The sequence below is a fragment of the Triticum dicoccoides genome, chromosome 3A, assembly GCF_002162155.2.
Source record: "Triticum dicoccoides isolate Atlit2015 ecotype Zavitan chromosome 3A, WEW_v2.0, whole genome shotgun sequence".
NCBI lineage: Eukaryota > Viridiplantae > Streptophyta > Magnoliopsida > Poales > Poaceae > Triticum > Triticum dicoccoides.
In genome coordinates this window covers 73,619,960-73,643,975 of record NC_041384.1, presented here as the reverse complement: position 1 = coordinate 73,643,975, position 24,016 = coordinate 73,619,960, and the positions used below count along the sequence as shown (strand labels likewise).

At 51.1% G+C, this 24,016-nt stretch overlaps 1 protein-coding gene across 1 annotated transcript; it reads right to left on the bottom strand.

Annotated features, from left to right (window-relative positions):
• Positions 1-20,245: 20,245 nt before the first annotated feature.
• Positions 20,246-23,218, bottom strand: LOC119267233 (pentatricopeptide repeat-containing protein At4g14820-like). Its single transcript, XM_037548593.1, has 2 exons — positions 22,880-23,218; positions 20,246-22,230 (listed from the first exon to the last, which is right to left on the bottom strand). Exons 1-2 carry the CDS (start codon positions 22,933-22,935, stop codon positions 20,928-20,930), a joined length of 1,359 nt encoding a protein of 452 aa, XP_037404490.1. The 5' UTR covers positions 22,936-23,218; the 3' UTR covers positions 20,246-20,927.
• Between the last annotated feature and the right edge of the window lie 798 nt (positions 23,219-24,016).

Below are 24,016 nucleotides of genomic sequence, written 5' to 3'. Positions count from 1 at the left end.
AGGCCCAAGGCGCATCTAGGAGGAGAAGAGGGAAACCCTAGGCGTAGATGGGCCTAAGGCCCACCCTAGGGCGCGCCCCCCTCTCCCCCTCTTGGCCGCCCCCCCTCCATCCCATCTAGGGCTGCCGCCCCCCTAGGGGTGGGAACCCTAGAGGGGGCGCACCCTCCTCCCCTTCTCCTATAAATAGTGGGGGTTTTGGGCTGCCCAAGTCACACGATTTGATCTCTCCCTGGCGCAGCCCTACCCCTCTCTCCTCCTCGTCTCTTGCGGTGCTTGGTGAAGCCCTGCTAGAGTACCACGCTCCTCCACCACCACCACGCCGTTGTGCTGCTACTGGATGGAGTCTTCCTCAACCTCTCCCTCTCTCCTTGCTGGATCAAGGCATGGGAGACATCACCGGGTTGTACGTGTGTTGAACGCGAAGGTGTCGTCCGTTCGGCACTAGGATCTCCGGTGATTTGGATCACGACGAGTACGACTCCTTCAACCCCGTTCTCTTGAACGCTTCCGCATAGCAATCTACAAGGGTATGTAGATGCACTCTCCTTCCCCTCATTGCTGGTTTCTCCATAGATAGATCTTGGTGACACGTAGGAAAATTTTGAATTTCTGCTACGTTCCCCAACAGTGGTATCAGAGCTAGGTCTATGCGTAGTTTCTATGCACGAGTAGAACACAAAGTAGTTGTGGGCGTTGATTTTGTTCAATATGCTTACCGTTACTAGTCCAATCTTGATTCGGCGGCATTGTGGGATGAAGCGGCCCGGACCGACCTTACACGTACTCTTACGTGAGACTGGTTCCACCGACTGACATGCACTAGTTGCATAAGGTGGCTAGCGGGTGTCTGTCTCTCCCACTTTAGTCGGATCGGATTCGATGAAAAGGGTCCTTATGAAGGGTAAATAGCAATTGGCATATCACGTTGTGGTTTTTGCATAGGTAAGAAACGTTCTTGCTAGAAACTCATAGCAGCCACGTAAAACATGCAAACAACAATTAGAGGACGTCTAACTTGTTTTTGCAGGGTATGCTATGTGATGTGATATGGCCAAAAGGATGTGATGAATGATATATGTGATGTATGAGATTGATCATGTTCTTGTAATAGGAATCACGACTTGCATGTCGATGAGTATGACAACCGGCAGGAGCCATAGGAGTTGTCTTTATTTATTGTATGACCTGCGTGTCATTGAACAACGCCATGTAATTACTTTACTTTATTGCTAACCGGTAGCCATAGTAGTAGAAGTAATAAGTTGGCGAGACAACTTCATGGAGACACGATGATGGAGATCATGGTGTCATGCCGGTGACAAGATGATCATGGAGCCCCAAGATGGAGATCAAAGGAGCTATATGATATTGGCCATATCATGTCACTATTATTTGATTGCATGTGATGTTTATCATGTTTATGCATCTTGTTTACTTAGAACGACGGTAGTAAATAAGATGATCCCTCATAATAATTTCAAGAAAGTGTTCCCCCTAACTGTGCACCGTTGCGACAGTTCATTGTTTCGAAGCACCACGTGATGATCGGGTGTGATAGATTCTAACATTCACATATAATGGGTGTAAGACAGATTTACACATGAGAAACACTTAGGTTGACTTGACGAGCCTAGAATGTACAGACATGGCCTCGGAACACAAGAGACCGAAAGGTCGAGCATGAGTCGTATGGTAGATACGATCAACATCAAGATGTTCACCGATGATGACTAGTCCGTCTCACGTGATGATCGGACACGGCCAAGTTGACTCGGATCATGTAATCACTTAGATGACTAGAGGGATGTCTATCTGAGTGGGAGTTCATAAGATGAACTTAATTATCCTGAACATAGTCAAAAGGTCTTCGCAAATTATGTCGTGGCTCGCGCTTTAGTTCTACTGTTTAGATATGTTCCTAGAGAAAATTTAGTTGAAAGTTGATAGTACCAATTATGCAGATAGTAGAAGGCTTATGTCCTTAATGCACCGCTCAGTGTGCTGAACCTCGAACGTCGTCTGTGGATGTTGCGAACATCTGACATACACATTTTGATAACTACGTGATAGTTCAGTTAAACGGTTTAGAATTGAGGCACTGAAGACATTTTGAAACGTCGCGAAACATATGAGATGTTTCGAGGGCTGAAATTGGGATTTCAGGCTCGTGCCCACGTCAAGAGGTATAAGACCTCCGACGATTTCCTTAGCCCACAAACTAAGGGAGAAAAGCTCAATTGTTGAGCTTGTGCTCAGATTGTCTGAGTACAACAATCATTTGAATCGAGTGGGAGTTGATCTTCCAGATGAGATAGTGATGTTTCTCCGAAGTCATTACCACCAAGCTGCTAGAGCTTCGTGATGAACTATAATATATCAAGGACATATATGATGATCCTTGAGATATTCGCGATGTTTGACACCACAAAAGTAGAAATCAAGAAGGAGCATCAATTGTTGATGGTTGGTGAAACCACTAGTTTCAAGAAGGGCAAGGGCAAGAAGGGATACTTCATGAAACGGCAAATCAGCTGCTCTAGTGAAGAAACCCAAGGTTGAACCCAAACCCGAGACTAAGTGCTTCTGTAATAAAGGGAACAGCCACTGGAGCCGAATTACCCTAGATACTTCGTAGATAAGAAGGCTGGCAAGGTGAATAGAAGTATATTGGATATACATTATGTTAATGTGTACTTTACTAGTACTCCTAGTAGCACCAGGGTATTAGATACCGGTTCAGTTGCTAAGTGTTAGTAACTCAAAATAAAAGCTATGAAATAAACGGAGACTAGCTAAAGGTGAGATGACGATATGTGTTGGAAGTATTTCCAAGGTTGATCAAATATCGTACGCTCCCTCTACCATCGAGATTGGTGTTTGCGTTGAGCATAGACATGATTGGATTATGTCTATCGCAATACGGTTATTCATTTAAGGAGAATAATGGTTACTCTATTTATTTGAATAATACCTTCAATGGTCTTACACCTAAAATGAATGGTTTATTGAATCTCGATCGTAGTGATACACATGTTCATGCCAAAAGATATAAGATAGTAATGTTAGTACCACCTACTTGTGGCACTGCCACGTAAGTCATATCGGTATAAAACGCATGAAGAAGCTCCATGTTGATGGATCTTTGGGCTCACTCGGTTTTTGAAAAGTTTGAGACATGCGAACCATGTCTATTGGTGTATATGCATGAAGAAACTCCATGCAAATGGACCGTTTGGACTCACTTGATTTTGAATCACTTGAGACATGCAAATCATACCACATGGGCAAGATGACTGAAAGCCTCGTTTTCAGTAAAATGGAACTAGAAAGCAACTTGTTGGAAGTAATACATTTTGATGTGTGCAGTCCAATGAGTGCTGAGGCATGTAGTGGATATCGTTATGTTCTTACTTCACAGATGATTTGAGTAGATGTTGAGTATATTTACTTAATGAATCACGAGTCTGAATTATTGAAAGGTTCAAGTAATTCAGGGTGAAGAGGATAGAGGATCTATGATATGATCATAGAGATGAATATCTGAATTACGAGTTTGGCACAGAATTAAGATATTGTGGAAATTGTTTCACAACTAATACAGCCTGGAACACCATAGTGTGATGGTGTGTCCGAACATCATAACTGCACCCTATTGGATATGATGCATATGATGTCTCTTATCGAATTACCATGATAGTTTATGGGCTAGGCATTAGAGACAACCGCATTCACTTTAAATAGGGCACCACGTAATTCCGATGAGATGACACCGTATGAACTATGGTTTAGAGAAACCTAAGCTGTCATTTCTTAAAAGTTTGGGGCTGCGACGCTTATGTAGAAAAAGTTTCAGGCTGATAAGCTCGAACCCAAAGCGGATAAATGCATCTTCATAGGACACCCAAAACAGTTGGGTATACCTCATGTCTCAGATCCGAAAGCAATAAGGGATTGTTTCTAGAATTGGGTCCTTTCTCGAGGAAAAGTTTCTCGCGAAAGAATTGAGTGGGAGGATGGTGGAGACTTGACGAGGTTATTGAACCGTCTCTTCAACTAGTGTGTGGCAGGGCGCAGGAAGTTGTTCCTGTGGCACCTACACTAATTGAAGTGGAAGCTTATGATAGTGATCATGAAACTTCAGATCAAGTCACTACCAAATCTCGTGGGATGACAAGGATGCGTACTACTTCAGAGTGGTACGTAATCCTGTCTTGGAAGTCATGTTGCTAGATAACAATGAACCCACGAGCTATGGAGAAGCGATGGTGGGCCCGGATTCTGATAAATGGCTCGAGGCCATAAAATCCGAGAGAGGATCCATGTATGAAAACAAAGTGTAGACTTTGGCAGAACGGCTCGATGGTCGTAAGGCTGTTGAGTACAGATGGATTTTAAAAGGAAGACGGACAATGATGGTAAGTATCACCATTAAGAAAGCTCGACTTGTCATTAAGATTTTTTCCGACAAGTTCAAGGAGTTGACTATGATGAGACTTTCTCACTCGTAGCGATGCTAAGAGTCTGTTGGAATTATATTAGCGATTACTGCATTATTTATGAAATCTTGCTGATAGGATGTCAAAACATTGTTTCCTCGACGGTTTTCTTGAGGAAAGGTTGTATGTGATACAACCGGAAGGTTTTGTCAATCCTGAAAGATGCTAATAAGTATGCAAAGCTCCAGCAATCCTTCTAAGGACTGGAGTAAGCATCTCAGAGTTGGAATGTATGCTTTGATGAGATGATCAAAGATTTTGGGTGTATACAAAGTTTATGAGAAACTTGTATTTCCAAAGAAGTGAGTGGGAGCACTATAGAATTTCTGATGAGTATATGTTGTTGACATATTGTGGATCAGAAATGACGTAGAATTTCTGGAAAGCATATAGGGTCATTTGAAAGGTGTTTTTCAAATCGAAAACCTAGATTAAGCTACTTGAACATTAAGCATCAAGATCTATAAGGATAGATCAAAAACGCTTAATGGTACTTTCAAATGAGCACATACCTTGACATGATCTTGAAGGTGTTCAAGATGGATCAGCCAAAGAAGGAGTTCTTGCCTGAGTTGTAAGGTATGAAGTTAAGACTTAAAGCTCGACCACGGCAGAAGAAAGAGAAAGGACGAATGTCGTCCCCTATGCTTTTGTCATAGGCTCTATACGGTATGCCATGCTGAGTACCGCACCTGATGTGTGCCTTGCCACATGTCTGGCAAGAGGGTACAAAGGTGATCCGGGAGTGGATCACTAGACAGCGGTCAAAATTGTCCTTGGAGTAATAAGGACATGTTTCTCAATTATGGAGGTGATAAAGAGTTCGGCATAAAGGGTTACATCGATGCAAGCTTTAACACCTATTCGAATGACTCTGAGTAGCAAACCGGATACGTATAGTGGAGCAACCATTTGGAATAGCTCCAAATGGAGCGTGGAAGCAGTATTTATAATATGACCTAGAGATTTGCAAAGTACATACGGATCTGATTGTTGCAGACCCATTGACTAAAACCTCTCTCACAAGCAAAACATGATCAAACCCCAGAACTCATTGAGCCTTAATCACATGATGATGTGAACTAGTTTAGTGACACTAGTAAACTCTTTGGATGTTGGTCACATGGCGATGTGACCTGTGAGTGTTAATCACATGGCGATGTGAACTAGATTATTGACTCTAGTGCAAGTGGGAGACTGTTGGAAATATGCCCTAGAGGCAATAATAAATTGGTTATTATTATATTTCCTTGTTCATGATAATCGTTTATTATCCATGCTATAATTGTATTGATAGGAAACTCAGATACATGTGTGGATACATAGACAACACCATGTCCCTAGTAAGCCTCTAGTTGACTAGCTCGTTGATCAATAGATGGTTACGGTTTCCTGACCATGGACATTGGATGTCGTTGATAACGGTATCACATCATTAGGAGAATGATGTGATGGACAAGACCCAATCCTAAGCCTAGCACAAAGATCGTGTAGTTCGTATGCTAAAGCTTTTCTAATGTCAAGTACCATTTCCTTAGACCATGAGATTGTGCAACTCCCGGATACCGTAGGAATACTTTGGGTGTGCCAAACGTCACAACGTAACTGGGTGGCTATAAAGGTACACTACAGGTATCTCCAAAAGTGTCTGTTGGATTGGCACGAATCGAGACTGGGATTTGTCACTCCGTGTAAACGGAGAGGTATCTCTGGGCCCACTCGGTAGGACATCATCATAATGTGCACATGTGACCAAGGAGTTGATCACGGGATGATGTGTTACGGAACGAGTAAAAGAGACTTGCCGGTAACGAGATTGAACAAGGTATCGGGATACCGACGATCGAATCTCGGGCAAGTACAATACAAGACAAAGGGAATTGAATATGGGATTGATCAAATCCTCGACATCGTGGTTCATCAGATGAGATCATCGTGGAACATGTGGGAACCAACATGGGTATCCATATCCCGCTGTTGGTTATTGACCGGAGAACATCTCGGTCATGTCTGCATGGTTCCCGAACCCGTAGGGTCTACACACTTAAGGTTCGATGACGCTAGGGTTATAAAGGAAGTTTGTATGTGGTTACCAAATGTTGTTCGGAGTCCCGGATGAGATCACGGACGTCACGAGGAGTTCTGGAATGGTCCGGAGGTAAATATTTATATATGGGAAGTCCTGTTTTGGTCACCGGAAAAGTTTCGGGTTTTATCGGTAACGTACCGGGACCACCGGGAGGGTCCCGGGGGTCCACCAAGTGGGGCCTCCAGCCCCGGAGGCTTGCATGGGCCAAGAGTGGGAAGGGACCAGCCCCTGAGTGGGCTGGTGTGCCTCCCACAAGGCCCAAGGCGCAGCTAGGAGGAGAAGAGGGAAACCCTAGGCGCAGATGGGCCTAAGGCCCACCCTAGGGCGCGCCCCCCTCTCCCCTTCTTGGCCGCCCCCCCTCCATCCCATCTAGGGCTGCCGCCCCCCTAGGGGTGGGAACCCTAGAGGGGGCGCACCCTCCTCCCCTTCTCCTATAAATAGTGGGGGTTTTGGGCTGCCCAAGACACACGATTTGATCTCTCCCTGGCGCAGCCCTACCCCTCTCTCCTCCTCGTCTCTTGCGGTGCTTGGCGAAGCCCTGCTGGAGTACCACGCTCCTCCACCACCACCACGCCGTTGTGCTGCTGCTGGATAGAGTCTTCCTCAACCTCTCCCTCTCTCCTTGCTGGATCAAGGCATGGGAGACGTCACCGGGCTGTACGTGTGTTGAACGCGGAGGTGCCGTCCGTTCGGCACTAGGATCTCCGGTGATTTGGATCACGACGAGTACGACTCCTTCAACCCCGTTCTCTTGAACGCTTCCGCATAGCGATCTACAAGGGTATGTAGATGCACTCTCCTTCCCCTCGTTGCTGGTTTCTCCATTGATAGATCTTGGTGACACGTAGGAAAATTTTGAATGTGCATGTCAGTCGGTGGAACCAGTCTCACGTAAGAGTACGTGTAAGGTCGGTCCGGGCCGCTTCATCCCACAATGCCGCCGAATCAAGATAGGACTAGTAACGGTAAGCATATTGAACAAAATCAACGCCCACAACTACTTTGTGTTCTACTCGTGCATAGAAACTACGCATAGACCTAGCTCATGATGCCACTGTTGGGGAACGTAGCAGAAATTCAAAATTTTCTACGCATCACCAAGATCAATCTATGGAGTAATCTAGCAACGAGGGAAGGAGAGTGCATCTACATACCCTTGTAGATCGCTAAGCGGAAGCGTTCAAGTGAACGGGGTTGATGGAGTCGTACTCGTCGTGATCCAAATCACCGATGATCCTAGTGCCGAACGGACGGCACCTCCGTGTTCAACACACGTACAGCCCGGTGACGTCTCCCACGCCTTGATCCAACAAGGGAAGAAGGAGAGGTTGGGGAAGACTCCATCCAGCAGCAGCACGACGGCATGGTGGTGGTGGAGGAGCATGGTACTCCAGCAGGGCTTCGCCAAGCACCGCAAGAGACGAGGAGGGAGAGGGGTAGGGCTGCGCCAAGAAGGAGATTAAATCGTGTCTCTAGCAGCCCAAAACCTCAAGTATATATAGGGGGAGGGGAGGGGCTGCGCCCCCACCTAGGTTTCCACCCCTAGGGGTGCCGGCCAGCCCAAGATCCCATCTAGGGGGGCGGCCAAGGGGGGAGAGAGGGGGGCGCACCACTAGGTGGGCCTTAGGCCCATCTGAGCCTAGGGTTTGCCCCCTTCCACTCTCCCTTGCGCCTTGGGCCTTGGTGGGGGGGCGCACCAGCCCACCTGGGGCTGGCCTCCTCCCACACTTGGCCCATGCAGCCCTCCGGGGCTAGTGGCCCCACTTGGTGGACCCCCGGGACCCTCCCGGTGGTCCCGGTACGTTACCGATAAAACCCGAAACTTTTCCGGTGACCAAAACAGGACTTCCCATATATAAATCTTTACCTCCGGACCATTTCGGAACTCCTCGTGACGTCTGGGATCTCATCCGAGACTCCGAACAACATTCAGTAACTGCGTACATACTTTCCCTATAACCCTAGCGTCATCGAACCTTAAGTGTGTAGACCCTACGGGTTCGGGAAACATGCAGACATGGCCGAGACAACTCTCCGGTCAATAACCAACAGCGGGATCTGGATACCCATGCTGGCTCCCACATGCTCCACGATGATCTCATCGGATGAACCACGATGTCAAGGACTTAATCAATCCCGTATACAATTCCCTTTGTTTATTGGTATGATACTTGCCCGAGGTTCTATTGTCGGTATCCCGATACCTTGTTCAATCTCATTACCGGCAAGTCTCTTTACTCATTCCGCAACACATCATCCCGTGATCAACTCCTTGATCACATTGTGCACATTATGATGATGTCCTACCGAGTGGGCCCAGAGATACCTCTCCGTTTACATGGAGTGACAAATCCCAGTCTCGATTCGTGCCAACCCAACAGACACTTTCGGAGATACCTGTAGTGTACCTTTATAGCCACCAGTTACATTGTGACATTTGGCACACCCAAAGCACTCCTACGGTATCCGGGAGTTGCACAATCTCATGGTCTAAGTAAATGATACTTGACATTAGAAAAGCTTTAGCATACGAACTACATGATCTTGTGCTAGGCTTAGGATTGGGTCTTGTCCATCACATCATTCTTCTAATGATGTGATCCCGTTATCAATGACATCCAATGTCCATGGTCAGGAAACCGTAACCATCTATTGATCAACGAGCTAGTCAACTAGAGGCTTACTAGGGACATGGTGTTGTCTATGTATCCACACATGTATCTAAGTTTCCTATCAATACAATTCTAGCATGGATAATAAACGATTATCATGAACAAGGAAATATAATAATAACCAATTTATTATTGCCTCTAGGGCATATTTCCAACAAGAAGGGCAGCCTCCGCTCAGATGTTAGAAGGGCGGCAAGTCCAACTGGCAGCCGGCTTTCTCATATGAGTAGACTCTGGATGGACCCTGCAAGTTCCACAGTGGCGCGAAGCCATCCAACCACACCACTCGGAAATGCCACTGGCTCACCAGGATCGCAAAAGGAGACGGCCTTTTGCCTCCCCCACCTACTGGGCAGCCGCCTCCCCCTCCGCCCAAGCAGCCGGTGGTCAGACCAGTCGGCGCAGTGCAAGACGAGTACCCGGAAGAGCAGGGAGCATATGTCGTGCTCACTAGTGTGGCCGACGATCGACGCAGCAGACGGCTGCAGCGGCAAGAGGTGAATGCAGTAGCTTCTGAGACACCTGAGTTCATGCACTGGTCTGAGAAGCCCATCAGCTGGAGTCGGGCTGACCACCCCGAAGTAATGCCCAGACCCGGCTCCTATGCCTTGGTTTTGGATGCCACCTTTGCCACCGACAAGCGAGCTGCTCATTTTTCTAGAGTCCTGATAGACGGCGGCAGCAGCATCAACATCTTGTACAAAGACACCATGGAGAAGTTGGGAATCAGGCAGAGGCAACTGCAGTCCAGCCGGATGGTGTTCCACGGCATAGTCCCTGGTCTTTCATGCTCGCCAATCGGCAAGATCTTGATCGACGTCCTCTTCGGAGACAAAGATCATTTCCGCCGTGAGTCAATATGGTTCGAGGTGGTGGACCTAGAGAGCCCATACCATGCACTGCTTGGCCGGCCAGCCCTGGCCAAGTTCATGGCCGTCCCCCACTATGCCTACCTCAAGATGAAGATGCCGAGTTCCAAAGGGATTCTGACCATAAATAGCGACTACAAGAAGTCATCCGCCTGCGCATCAGAGAGCAGTCGACTGGCTGAGTCCCTCGTGATCGCAGCTGAGAAGTGGCTGCTAGATCAAGTTGTGGCGATGGCAGGCAAGCAGCCAGAGATGTCGCCTGATCCCAAAGAGTCGGAAGCTGAGAGCTCGTTCAAGCCGGCCAAGGAAACACAGAAGATACCTTTGGACCCGGAGCACCCAGAGAGGTACGTTGTCGTAGGCGCCAACCTCGACAGCAAATAGGAAGGCGAGCTCGCCGATTTCCTCCGTGAGAATCGAGACATCTTCGCATGGTCCCCCAAGGACATGCCAGGTGTCCCGACAGAATTCGCCGAGCACAAATTACACGTCCGATCTGATGCCAAACCAGTCAGACAACCTTTACGCCGCTTGTCAGAAGAGAAGAGGAGAGTTGTTGGAGAAGAGATAGCCCGGGTGCTCGCAGCCGGCTTCATCATGGAAGTATTCTTCCCAGAATGGCTGCACCAGCCTCAATAAAGCATGCCCCAAGGACCCGTTCGCCTTGCCAAGGATTGACCAAGTGATAGACTCCACAGCCGGATGCGAGCTGTTGAGTTTCTTGGATGCATATTCAGGGTATCACCAGATCAAGTTAAACCCAGCCGACGGGCTGAAGACTGCCTTCATCACGCCGTTTGGAGCTTTCTGCTGCCTAACCATGACGTTCGGCTTGAGGAACGCCGGCGCCACCTTCCAACGATGCATGCAAAAGTGTCTCCTCAAGCAGCTCGGCAGAAATGCTCACGTCTATGTGGATGATGTGGTGGTAAAGACGGAGAAGCGTGGAACACTGCTGGAAGACCTCAAGGAGACCTTCGACAACTTGCGTCGATTCCAGATCAAGCTCAACCCGGAGAAATGCGTCTTCGGAGTACCGGCCGGCCAGCTCCTTGGTTTCCTGGTCTCTGAACGCGGCATAGAATGCAACCCTGTGAAGATCAAGGCGATTGAAAGGATGGAGGTACCCAGCCGACTACTGGACGTACAAAAATTCACCGGCCGTTTAGCGTCCGTCAGCCGGTTCATCAGTCGACTGGGCGAGAAGGCCCTTCCCCTGTACCAACTCATGAAGAAGACCACTTTTTTCGAGTGGAACCACAAGGCGGATGAAGCATTTATCCAACTAAAAAAGATGCTGGTGACTCCACCTGTTCTGGCGGCTCCGACTCCTAAGGAGCCCATGCTCCTCTACATCACCGCCACCAGCCGAGTGGTCAGCACGGTCATTGTAGTAGAGCGCAAGGAGGAAGACAAAGCACTACCAGTTCAAAGACCGGTATATTATTTGAGTGAAGTACTGTCGACCTCCAAGCAAAACTATCCCCACTACCAGAAGATGTGCTATGGTGTGCATTTTGCCGCAAAGAAATTGAAGCCTTACTTCCAAGAGCATCCATCACTGTGGTCTGCACGGCTCCTCTAGCCGAGATCATCGCCAGCCGAGACGCTTCGGGACGAGTGGCCAAGTGGGCCATAGATTTGGCCCCCTACACCATCTACTACCAACCTCGCACTGCCATCAAGTCACAAGCGCTGGCCGACTTCTTCGTCGACTGGGCCGAAACCCAGTATCTACCACCAGCGCCCGACTCCACCCATTGGCGAATGCACTTCGACGGCTCCAAGATGCGCACCGGCTTGGGAGCCGGCATCGTTCTCACCTCTCCCAAGGGCGACAAGCTCAAGTATGTGCTGCAAATCCATTTTGCCGCCTCCAACAACGTCACTGAGTACGAGGCACTCATTCACGGGCTCCAGCTAGCCAAAGAGCTCGGCATTCACCGGATCATGTGTTATGGTGACTCCGACTTGGTGGTCCAGCAGTCGTCAGACGATTGGGACGCCAAGGACGCAAACATGGCAAGCTACCGCTTCCTCATACAGCAACTCAGTGGGTATTTCGAGGGATGTGAGTTTCTCCATGTACCAAGAAACAACGACAACCAAGCAGACGCCCTGGTGCGAACCGGCTCCACCTGTCAGGCGATACCGACCGGCGTCGCCCTTCAGTGCCTCCTCAAGCCGTCCGTCAAGCCATCACCGGAGTCAGACTCCATCTTCGTGTCGGCTCCTCCTGAAGTAGTCAGATCCGACTCAAGAGCCCCCGTAGATGGCGCGAGTATTCGGGCAGGCGGCGCGGAGATCGTGGCAGTCGCACCCGGCTCGGGGACTGCGGAGCCCGGCCCAGAGACTTCGGAGCACGGCTCAGGGACTATGCCATTCTGCCCGGGGACTTCATCGACACAGGAAGCGGCTACCGACAGCAACCCGCCACCTCCCAGCCCAGCCACCCTCGTCCAAGTCGCAGTCTTGCGGTTGCAGAAATTGCAGCACCTTCGTGGGCCCAACACATCCTCAAATTCATGATGAACAAAGAGCTGCCAGCCGATGAGATCTCGGCTCAGCAAGTACAACGCCGGGCTGCAGCGTACGCCATCATCAATAGAGAGCTCGTAAGGCGCAGCGTCACTGGTATTCACCAGCGGTGTGTGCAGCCAGAGCAAGGCCAGGAAATCCTCAAAGACATCCATCAAGGCGAATGTGGCCATCACGCAGCTTCAAGAGCACTCGTCGCCAAAGCTTTCTGCCATGGTTTCTTCTGGCCGACTGCTCTTGAAGACGCCAAGTCTCTAGTCCAAAAATGCAAGGGGTACCAGAAGTTCTGCTCTAAGCCTCATCAGCCGGCTTCGGCACTCAAAACTATTCCTATTGCCTGGCCCTTTGTTATTTGGGGCCTGGACATGGTCGGACCATTCAAGACGGCGTGAGGTGGTTTGACTCATTTACTTGTTGCAGTAGACAAGTTCACCAAATGGATAGAAGCAAAGCCAATCAAGAGTTTGAATGGTCTGACTGCTGTGACCTTCATCTCTGACATCACAATTTGGTACGGCATACCGCACAGCATCATCACCGACAACGGCACAAACTTTGCCAAGGGTGTCTTGGCCCGTTTCTGCGCGATGCAGGGCATCCGACTGGACTTAGCGCCCGTTGCCCATCCGCAGTCCAACGGCCAAGTAGAGCAAGAAAATGGCCTAATCCTGTCTGGCATCAAGCCCCGGCTGGTCGAGCCTCTGGAGCGCTCGGTAGGCCACTGGCTTGATGAGTTGCCAGCCGTCCTCTGGAGCCTGCGCACGACTCCAAACAAGCCAACCGGCTTCACGCCCTTCTTCCTCGTCTATGATGCCGAAGCCGTCATCCCAACGGATATAGAGTTCGACTCCCCTCGAGTCACCATGTACACCGACGAGGAAGCAGAGGAAGCACGTCAAGACGGCGTCGAACTGCTGGAAGAGGGCCGGCTGTTGGCACTCAGCCGGTCCAGCATCTACCAGTAGAGCCTACGCCGATACTACAATCGGAAGCTGGCCAGCACAAGCTCTCAGCACCTTGGGAAGGCCCCTTCATCATCAGCAAGGTCTTGGGCAATGACTCCTACTACCTGATCGACGCTCAGAAGCCCCGAGCATGCAAAAGAGACGACTCCGGCAAGGAGACGGAGCGACCATGGAATGCAAATCTCCTCCGAAGATTTTACAGTTAATGCAGTATGTATCATGCTACCTTTTGTATTAAAGTACGAAGACTTCGGGCCCCTCGAGAAGATCTCGGGGACTGCCTTCTTTTATCTGTATGATAATGAGTTATGCCTATGAGTATGTTATTCTTTACCGCTTGGCACTGGGTTCGACTAGTCGGCCCGAGGACTTGCCGTCTTCAGCTATGAAATGACTTCCTGCAGCCGGACAAGTAGTGTGTGGCACTCAAGCCGTCTCCTGTTAGAAGCCGCAGATCACAGAGCGACTGACTGGCAAGCAGGAGTAAGGTAGAATGGGTGTCCATATGAAAAATGGCTAAGGACTCAAAGCATACACATAGCTTAAGCCGGTTTTCCGCTTTTTGCAACCGACTCTCGAGCAGCCGGCTCGCCGTTTCCTAAATTAACTTGCTAAAAACTCTAAAAGGCTAAGTACTTGCCTTCCCAAAGAAGCCAAGTATTTGATCTAGCGGCTGTCCAACTAGCAAAACGGCAACTAAGGGAAGGCGGCAAAGGAAAAAGTCAAAGAGCAAAGAGCAAGAAAAGATAGAATACGAATAAATATTTACATAAAAAGGCCCTTGGCTGAATCATCAAGTAGAAATTCAAGATACACCCAGTGGGTGGAATTGTGCAAAATAACAAGTTCATTGAGACTACTAAGCAGGTAAAGCAAAGATAAAGTGGCAGCCTAGGAAGCCGCGGACGGACTCGGAGGATCGGAGGGGTCGGCGGTGCCAGTTGCCGGGGCAGTCGGCTGGTTGGTCTCCGCCTGATCACCTCTGGCGACAGCTGGCTCAGTTGAGCGTGGCTCGTTGCTAGAGGCGCGGTCGGGCTGGGGCTGGCCGTCTGCCTTGACCTCTGGCGCCTCCTCCTCGTCTCCTTCCTCCTCCTCGCCTTCCTCTTCGCCAATGGAGTCGATCACCTCCGTCGAGTCCTCGCCGTCGTCCGGGTTCAGCCCGAACCACTCCGGCGGCGCCTCCTCGCCGTTCTCGGCCCGCTCTGGGACGAAGACACTGGTGTCGATGTACTCAGCGATTGATGTGGCGCGCCTGACGAGATCGTCCTCCACCGTTGCCAGCTCCGCCTGAGCTTCCAGACGGAACGTGGCTAACTGGGCTAAACTCAGCCCAGGATACCACGCCTTGGCGAATTCCAAGGCCCGGCGGGCTCCAGCCCGGGCTGCAGAGCCCTTCCAGGCCTCAAGACGGCCGGCTGCCACCTCCAACCAGTCGGCAGTCCAACTGGGGGTGCGTGGCGCCTGCATGTCCGGCCATAGGGCGGCAATCGCCTGGGCGCCGACACGTTGAAGCCAGCGCAGCATCCGGTGGGCTGGCCGAAGACGGGCCTCGATGCTCAGAATCTGCTCGTTAAGAGTTCGGGGGGCGTCGGCGGCGACCTGTGCACCGTCCGCCCTCCGTGCTTCACGATCAGCCTCGATGGCCTGATTGGCGGCGTCAAAATGGCCAGGGAAGAAGTCTGCTAAGGAAGAAGAGCAAAGAAACAAAGTTAAAAATTTAAGGCCGCCTCGACTAGCAGTCGGCAGCCCGGAAAAGGAAACAAATGGAAGCTCACCATCGACAAGATCTTCGATTGCCTGGAAGCCGGAGACGAGCGTCGCCTCCTTGTCGGTCCACGAGGAGCGCTCGGACGTAAATTCAGTGAGAAGGGCGGCCTCCTTGTCCTACGCCTCTTTCTGGGCCCTCTGGAGCAGCTCCTTCTGCTCCGCCAGCTGCGTAGCCAGCCGGTCGCGCTCCTCCGTCAGCCGGCCGCACTCCTCCTCCCTAATGCGCAGCGCGGTTTTGACTTCGCCCAGCTGCTGTTGAAGGGCGGCGTTGGCCTCTGAAAAAAGAGGGGGAGGGATGTCAGTCGTCAGCAAAGAAGAAAGGTCGCCGGGGAGATCCGGCCCGACTGCTCAGCAGTCGGCCCGAATCTCGGGGACTACAACCCGCAGGTGCGCCAGCGCGCCCCCATAGAGAAAGAAGAAAACTCACCCCGGCTGTCCGACAAGTCGGCGGTCCGCTTGGCCAGCTCCTCAACATTGGTGTTGAAGGAGGTCACGCGAAGATTGTGGTAATCCTGCATCAAAATTTCAGAAAAAAGCGTTGGTACTTGGAACTCGCCGATTAGAGTTCCGAGCCGCCTGCTCAGCAGCCGGCCCGAAACTCGGGGACTACACCCAGTGGGTGCGCTGGCGCGCCCCCACAAAGAAAAAACAAGGAAGCAAGGCAAAGAAAGGATGCGTACCCGGATGGCCGTTCGTGACGCCAGGTATGCCTTGGTGCACTCCTTGATGGCGTCGCCCTCGGCCCGGAGCTTGGCTTGGACATCCAAGAGCGCCCGGTTCAACGGGCCTGTCCCGCCTCCCCGCACCCACCCGGTGGGCGCGACGCTCGACACCTCGGTGTCCGGGATCGAGGAGCTCGCAGCGCCGGTATCCAGAGGACGCGGCGCTGAGGCCGCCTTCGCGAGACGGCGGCGCGTCGGCATACCAACCTCGAGGGCCAGGCCCGTCGCCGCCGCGCCTCCGGTTGGCGGCACTGGCGGATCCGCCGGTTGTCCGCCTGGCGCACCTCCGGAGGGTGGCGGTGGCGGCGCAATGACCTCCGGCGTAGCGGTGACGTCGGCATCCCTCTCCATGACCGGGTTCTCGTCGCCGGCTTCCCTAGTCTGCGCCGAGAACTCCGGTGGCGGCGGTGCGGAGTTCAAGGGGACGACAAACACTGCCGACTGGTGGCATGCGGCTTCTTCCGTGCGCATCTTCTCCGCATCGGCGGCCTTAGTTTCCGCCAGCTTCTTCAGAGCGGCGGCCTCCGCCTTGTCGGCTTCCGCCTTCTTCAGGCGGGCGGCTTCCCGCTCCTCACGCGCCTCCCGCGCGTTCCGCTCCGTCGCCTCCCGGAGGTCGGCGGCGGGGTCAACCCGCCGGGTGGTGGAGGAGGTCTCCGCCGACTTCACGACGGAGCCGGCGGCCGACTTCTCAAGAGAGAGAGGGGCCCTAAAGCCGGAAAACAAAGTAAAGAAATTTCAGACAGACTCAATAAAGAAATACGAAGATACGAGGGGAGGTGGTGCTTACGCTGAAACAAGCTGCGGCGTCTTCACCACCTTGCGGAAGCGGTTGGCCTTTGCGGCCGCCTCGTCCCGCTTGGTCGCCGCGGCTGAGCCCTTGGGCTTCTTCGGACGGCTGCCAAATAGGCTCGCCCCGGCCCTGCGCTTCTTGCTTCCGCCTTGTGCGTCCGGCGGAGCTAACGAGCCCGCGCCCGACTGGCTGGCTCCTGGCTGGTGGCATGGGACGACCTCCTCGTCATTATCGGGCCAGTCCTCGAGACTGTCCCCAAGTCTCGAGCCGCCCGCTGCGCCGCCTCCTCCCTCGGCGTCCCTCCAGGGCCGCCGCCCCCAGGTCGGGGTCGTCAACATCACTCTCCGGCCGGTCGGGTAGGAATTCGCGGCCCGGCCCCGCGGTGCCGGCTGCTGGCTGGAGGGGGGGGTTCTGACCAAAGCCAGCTGGTCAGATTGGACAAAATGGACTCAGCAACGAAGAAGTCAGAGAGAAAGAGAAAAAATAAAATGACTCACCTGAGGCGGAGGGGCGGCACGTGAATACGGCTCCTTGCCGAATTGCCACTCTTCTCGAAGGTCGCAGCTCGCCAGATAATTCACCATATAGGCCACCTCCTCGCGAGGCATCTCCTTGGTGCACATCCGACTCGGGTCCCGGTGCCCGCTCATCCGACAGATCATGTGGGGGCGACTTTGAAGAGGGAGCACTCGGTGGGCCACGAAGGAGGACAACAACACCATCGCGTTGGGGGTAAGGTGGTGAGGCTGGAGTCCGTAGAACTCAAGGAAGGAGCGGAAGAAGTTGCTCGCCGGCAGGCCCAGGCCGCGCAGGCAGTGCGAGCGGAAGACGACCCGCTCGCCCTCCTACGGCGCCGGCGAGATCTCTCCCCTCCGCGCGAGGCGGACCCTCACGAGGTCCTCGCCGGGCAACCGACGCGTCTTGCGGAGGAAATCGACGTGGTCGTTGTGAACCTCCGAACCATCCCAGGTGCCGGAATGCGCCGTAGGGGGCGTGACGGCGGAGGAAGAGCTCATCGTGAGCAGACTGCCACAGCGCTCGACGTAGCTTGAGGTGTGGCGGAGAGAGAGAAGAAGAAGAAGCAGTGGGGAGGTGGGACGCGCGTGCTTCGCCGCCTCCCCACCTCCCCCCTACTTATAGCCCAGTGGGCTGCGAAGCCGAGGGGACAGTTATGGGATTTACTGCGCCCACTACTCCACGCCCCCACATTTATCGCGCAAAGTTACTGCGCGCGATAATTCCGTGGGAACCTCAACCGCTCCCCACGGCCGCAACGGATCCGCTCGCATGCCGAGGCATGGTAGTGGCGGGCCCCGCTTGCAGACATGTCCCATCTCGCGGATGGGTAGGCGGGCTGACCCAGCCACTGGTTGCCACATGGCGGGCACGGAGTGGGTGGCGGTCAGGAAGCTTAGCTCACACGCTACTGAGTTCCTGCCGGGGGATTCGAAAGCATTTTTGGACAAGTAAAGGTCAGGCGACTCCGACTCCTACCAGTCGGCCCGGCAGAAGTCAAACGAGGTCTCACCTTAAGCACTCGGAGAAAGAAACTGCTGAGGCTCCTTGGCTGATCGCCCGCGGCGCCTCATCAGCTTCGGGGACTACTGTCGGAGTAATGGGCCACGGGTAGGCTAACCCGAGGCCCAGAACCTTTCAAGACATCGGGGCTGACTGCGCCCCTCAAGACACCAGGATGGAGAGCCGCCTTCCAGAGGCCGGCTAAAGGAACAGCCGACTGCCCGCATGCGGCCGAGTCCTGGAGGCGAGGTCAAGACGGGCCGACTCCCGCCTGGCGGCTCTCAGAGAAGCCGGCCACGGGGAGTCGGCCCACGACACCAACAAAGCCCATGCCCTCATAAGGGGGGACGGGACGGGAGTGGCCACAGTAAAGCCCACTCCCTCCCCTTTTCATGGGATGGCTAGGCCACAGTGCGTCGTACCAGCGGAGATCTCCGTCCGGCGAGGCACTGTTGTCGTGTCATCCCTGACATCAGCAACAGTAGGCGGAGTCCTGCACCCACGACGGCCTGTCCGTACGGTCCACGGACGATGGGCCCTACCGGTCAGCGAGAGTCCAGAAGACGGCAAGAGCGCCACCAGTCGGACCCGAAGGGAGCCGGCCCCCGGAAGTCGGCCTACCCCTCCCACGGGTCCCACGCGCCATTAACCAGACGAGACGGGGAGTGGCTACAGTAATCGCCCGCCGGGTAGCAGGGCTGTAACCACGACCCCTTGACCAAGTCTGCGTCATTAAAAGCACGGCTACAGTAATCGGCAACCGGCAAGACCCGCAACCGGCGGGTACGGCCTGTCGGCTCCGTACCAGACCAGTCAACGGGGCCCACCAGCCGGCGGGCCCCAGCAGTCGGCAGAGAAGCCGGCAGGCGAAGAGACGGACGGCTGGGTCCTGCGCCCAGTCGGTTTACCATTGTACCCCTGGGGGGTAGGCCTATATAAACCCCCCAGAGCACCCATGCAAAGGGTTCCGATCCATTAGAACTAGACCAGACCTCAGAGAAGAGGGAGAGCTGGCCTAGTCTCCCCCTGCCCACAGATACAGCTCAAGGAGCACCATTGTACCCACTTTTGCCTTAGTGATCATGCGGAGACCCCGCAGAGCAGGACTAGGGGTGTTATCTCCTAGGAGAGCCCCGAACCTGGGTAAAGTTCGCCGGCGTTCGTGTCTACGCCTCATTCCGTTTCCAGGCACCGGCGACGTTCTACTCACCCCCACCATGATAAGCCATCCATTGGCATATGTCGTATCCAACCCCCGACACAAACCTAACAAGAGAATGGAACAGAGGCTCATTGTCACTGCCAGTCTGCATTCCAAACATCTTCCCCACATGACAAACTGGACAGCTGTTGTTCATGCTGTTCATTATCCAACAGTTGTCGGACACTGGTCTCACTGAGAAAAGACCATATTTCTCCCACACCCATGCCCGAAAATCATCAATGCCTCGCAGCGGTCGTGGTAGTTGGAGAGTGAGATCAGCATGAGGAGGCATAGACACCTCTCATTCTAGCTCTTCATTCCATTGATTTGACTCTTCTCTATCAAATCAGAAACAAACTGAACCAGTGTTCAGCACCCCATAGGTTTCAGAGATGCTACCACATCATCCATCTATCATGCCAAACTTCGGTTGTGCATCCATTACCAACTCTTCTTACTCCCTCCGTTTCTTTTTACTCCGCGTATAAGATTTGGTCAAAGTCAAACTACATAAAGTTTGACCAAATTTATATGAAAATATATGAACAACTACAATACTAAAACTATATAGTATGAAAATATATTTCATGACGCATCTGGTAATATTGATTTCATATTGTGAATGTTAATATTTCTTAATATAAAGTTAGTCAAACTTTACAAAACTTGACTTTGACCAAACTTTATATGCAGACTAAAAAGAAAGGGAGGGAATACTAAACCCAACTTAAGGGCATCTCTTCCTCGCACAAGAGCTCGCCAAGTCGGTGACACACCCCGAGGGCAGTCTGTTTGCTACTCTGCTCATCAAATAATCCTGAATAAGCCCATGATTTTAGAAGTGAGGTGTTGCCAGAATATGTTACAATGGTGGAGAGCTGTGGAATGTTGTCTGACTACTGCTCCCCCGTGAAATACCCATGCTTCTGGATTCGAAGTTCTTAAGAAAGGTTCTGGCAGCTCACACAACTGAAAGACCCATTACAGACGATGACTCACACGGCATGAAGTTCAGCTTCTACTGCACAGTGAACTATCTTCAGCCTGACAGAGGGAGTTTTTTCGCGCGGAATCACACCAATTATTTCATCTTAACTTAATGTATGACAGGAGGAAAATATGATAGCTCAATCCATAATAATATCTCTTCAAAGCCCTGCCTGTGTCTTCCCTTAACCAAACTGGGCTGCATAGCCTCCTTTTATGAAAAATCAAAATTAGCCAGCTGACTTGTTGTTCAGCTTTGATTAAATAACGAATTCCTACAACTGATGCAGCCATAACTATGAGATCATCATCATTTAGAAATTACCCCACTAAACTTTAGAACGGTCCTATGATTTTCCTGATGTTTCTCACCTCCAGCTCCAAAATCGTGGACTATCCCATTCAGCTCTACCCGACTGCAGCTTGTTTCTTTCGAAACCCTATGGCCTTCAATTACTCCTCTTGCCTCTCGAGCATTGTTCCAGTCACCAGATTTTGCGTGCATGTTCGATAAAAACACATATGCTCCATTGTGATTGGGATCCAACTCCAAAATTTTCCTTGCAGAAAATGCACCGAGCTCAAGATCACCATGCATCCAGCAGGCTGCTAACAGAGATCCCCAAACAGCCACATTAGGTCTTACATGCATTGACTTTATGAGATCAACTGCTTCCTGCAGAAGTTTAGCCTTTCCCATAAGATCCACCATACAGCCATAATGCTCATGCTTGGGTTCAATCATGTATTCCTGGACCATACATTCAAACAAGGAACGGCCTTCATCAACTAAACCAGCATGACAACAGGCAAACAATAAACCAAGAAATGTCACGCCATTAGGTTCAACCCCTTCACTTTTCATCTTGTCAAAAAGGGCTAAGGCAGATTTGCCATCACCATGCATAGCAAAGGCAGAAATCATACTTGTCCAGGTGATAACATTCTTTCGAGGCATTGCATTGAACACGTTCAAGGCAAGAGTCAAACTTCCACATTTTGAGAACATATTAATAAGAGCATTGCAAATGGACAATATCTTACAAAACCCATTATTCAAAACAAACGAGTGGATCCATCTGGCTTTGTCAAGGGAACAGATATTAGCACATGCAGATATGACGCTCAATAGGGTAATTTCATCAGGACAGACACCACACTCTTGCATATCTTTGAACAAAATCAACGCTTCACTTGGTTGGTTATTTTCAGCATATCCTGCTATCATAGCACTCCAAGATACCACATCCTTCTCCATCATACAGTTGAATATGGAGCGAGCAATATCGATTTTTCCATTCTTAGCATATCCACGGACCATGACAGTTGATGATATCATGTCCTTCCTTTGCATCCCGCTGTATAGCTTCTTGGCCATCTCCATATCCGCACAATTAGCATACATGTTTAAGAGGGCACTGCTGAGGCGGGCATCGATAAAAATGTCTGAGACCAGTATGTATGAGTGGATGACTTTTCCGGATCTTAAATGTCGTGTATGACCACAGGCTGATAGAACGGTAGCAAGGATGACTTGGTCAGGCACCATTCTTGATCTCTTCAGCTTATTGAGTAGAAGCAATGCTTCTCTGTAGTCTTGAGTCTGACAATAACTGCCGGATGATGTTAGAGAGGTCAATCATGGTTTACAGTGAAAAACACAATTGCTGAAAAGTTAAGAAGCATACAAACTGGAGACCATAAGCAAATGAACAAATAAAAAAGGATAATATTTTCCAGAGGCACTTTAAACAAAGACGTCGTCACAAGACCCTAAAGTCTCGGCACACAGATAAGTTGAAGAAACCTAAATATTGCATGCATCAATTTCCAACTTTCAAGAAGATCATACAAACAATCGACAGAGAAAGTTCTACCTTTTTAAAGGTCACCTAATTGCATTCCTTTGAAAGTTATCAAGTTATGCTGCTAAAGATCTAGGAAAAAACTTATCAAGTGCTGATCTAGTTAATTATAGTTTCAACCGTAGAACATTTAGTTGGACCTTGCTCCAACAAAGAAGCAGACCTGCGTGTTGTTAATAACGTGCATATTATTGACTCAAGTTCATGGTGTACCAACTCGACTTGTGCCATTTTCCCAGCAAAGATATTTGCAAGAAAACGCAGAAAAATGACACGAGGTACAATGCTAGACAAACTATTACCAAAGCACCCAGATTGCAGCAAAATTGGATTGATCTAAATGATCGAAATTCCAACCAAATAATAAGCACAGAAACTAGGGCATGCGCATTAGTACCTGTCAAGCATGACGCCCCAAGCGACGAGATCCCGATCCGGCATTACTTCGAACATCCTGCGGGCGTCGGCCACGCGCCGGCACGCCGCGTACGCGCCAACCAGCGCGGTCCCGATGAACCCATCATCCTCGGCCCCGACCCGTACGGCGAGGGCATGCGCCTGCCCCACGGAGTCGGCGCAGCGCGCGCGGGCGGCGGCGCGGAGCAGGGCAGGGAGCGCGTGGCGCCCCGGCGCTGGCAGGCCGGCGCGGCGGAGGCACGCGCAAGCGGCGAGCGCGAGGACTGGCGTGGCGGTGGCGGCGCGCAGAACGGAGAGGTAGGCGCGGTCAGGTTCGGCGTGCTCTGCCGGCGGAAAGGGGTGGCCGCGGCGGAGGAGGTGGGCGTGCACCTGCTTATGGTGGCGGGAGAGGCCCTCGAGGGGCGGCGCTCGCGTCTCCATCAAAATAGATAGTTTGGTCATGCGGGTCAACCCGAGGGTTAATAAGACTAGCCACGGTGGGAGTAACTTTAGCAGTAACATTGAGTGTAACTCAGTAAATTTGCTTATGTGACAATAAATTAATAAGGAGAGAGGTAGTAGTAGTAACTTAGTTAGTTACTGTAACATCACATGTCCCAATGCAACATGAGTCTATGACCTAATAAATGAAACTATGCATGTTATCACACTTATGTTACTACCCACTATGAAGATAGTAACATAGTCTAGGAATACGTGTATGTTACTAGTGTATGTTACTCTTCATTGTGGCTAGTCTAAGAGCTTCTCCACGATTAGGGGCATTTTGGAGGATGAGCTTCATGAAGAATTTAATTATTCAAAAAATAAATTTAAACTTTTCAGCTTCATAAAATTCTTAAAAATATACACGTGTACAAGAAATATGTGTGTAAATTTTTATAATGAAATACCTTTAATTATGAGCTGTAGTACAATGAATAAAAACATGGGTTGAAAAGCCACACATTCCTCCACACGAGATCGCCAAGTATCAGGCACGATTTTTCTGGGCCGGAGATGATGATAAGCAAAAATACCATATGGTCCGCTGGTCCGACATTTGCAAGCCCTTTGACCAGGGTGGGCTCGGGATCATGTCGTCCAAATGCATGAACATTGCCCTGCTGACTCGATA

Bases quoted from the DNA above. Each gene is read 5' to 3' on its own strand.
- LOC119267233 (XM_037548593.1), bottom strand. From the start codon at position 22,935: ATGTTCGAAGTAATGCCGGATCGGGATCTCGTCGCTTGGGGCGTCATG. The intron at 22,231-22,879 runs GTACTAATGCGC...ATCATCCGGCAG, and splicing joins TGGGGCGTCATGCTTGACAG to TTATTGTCAGACTCAAGACT.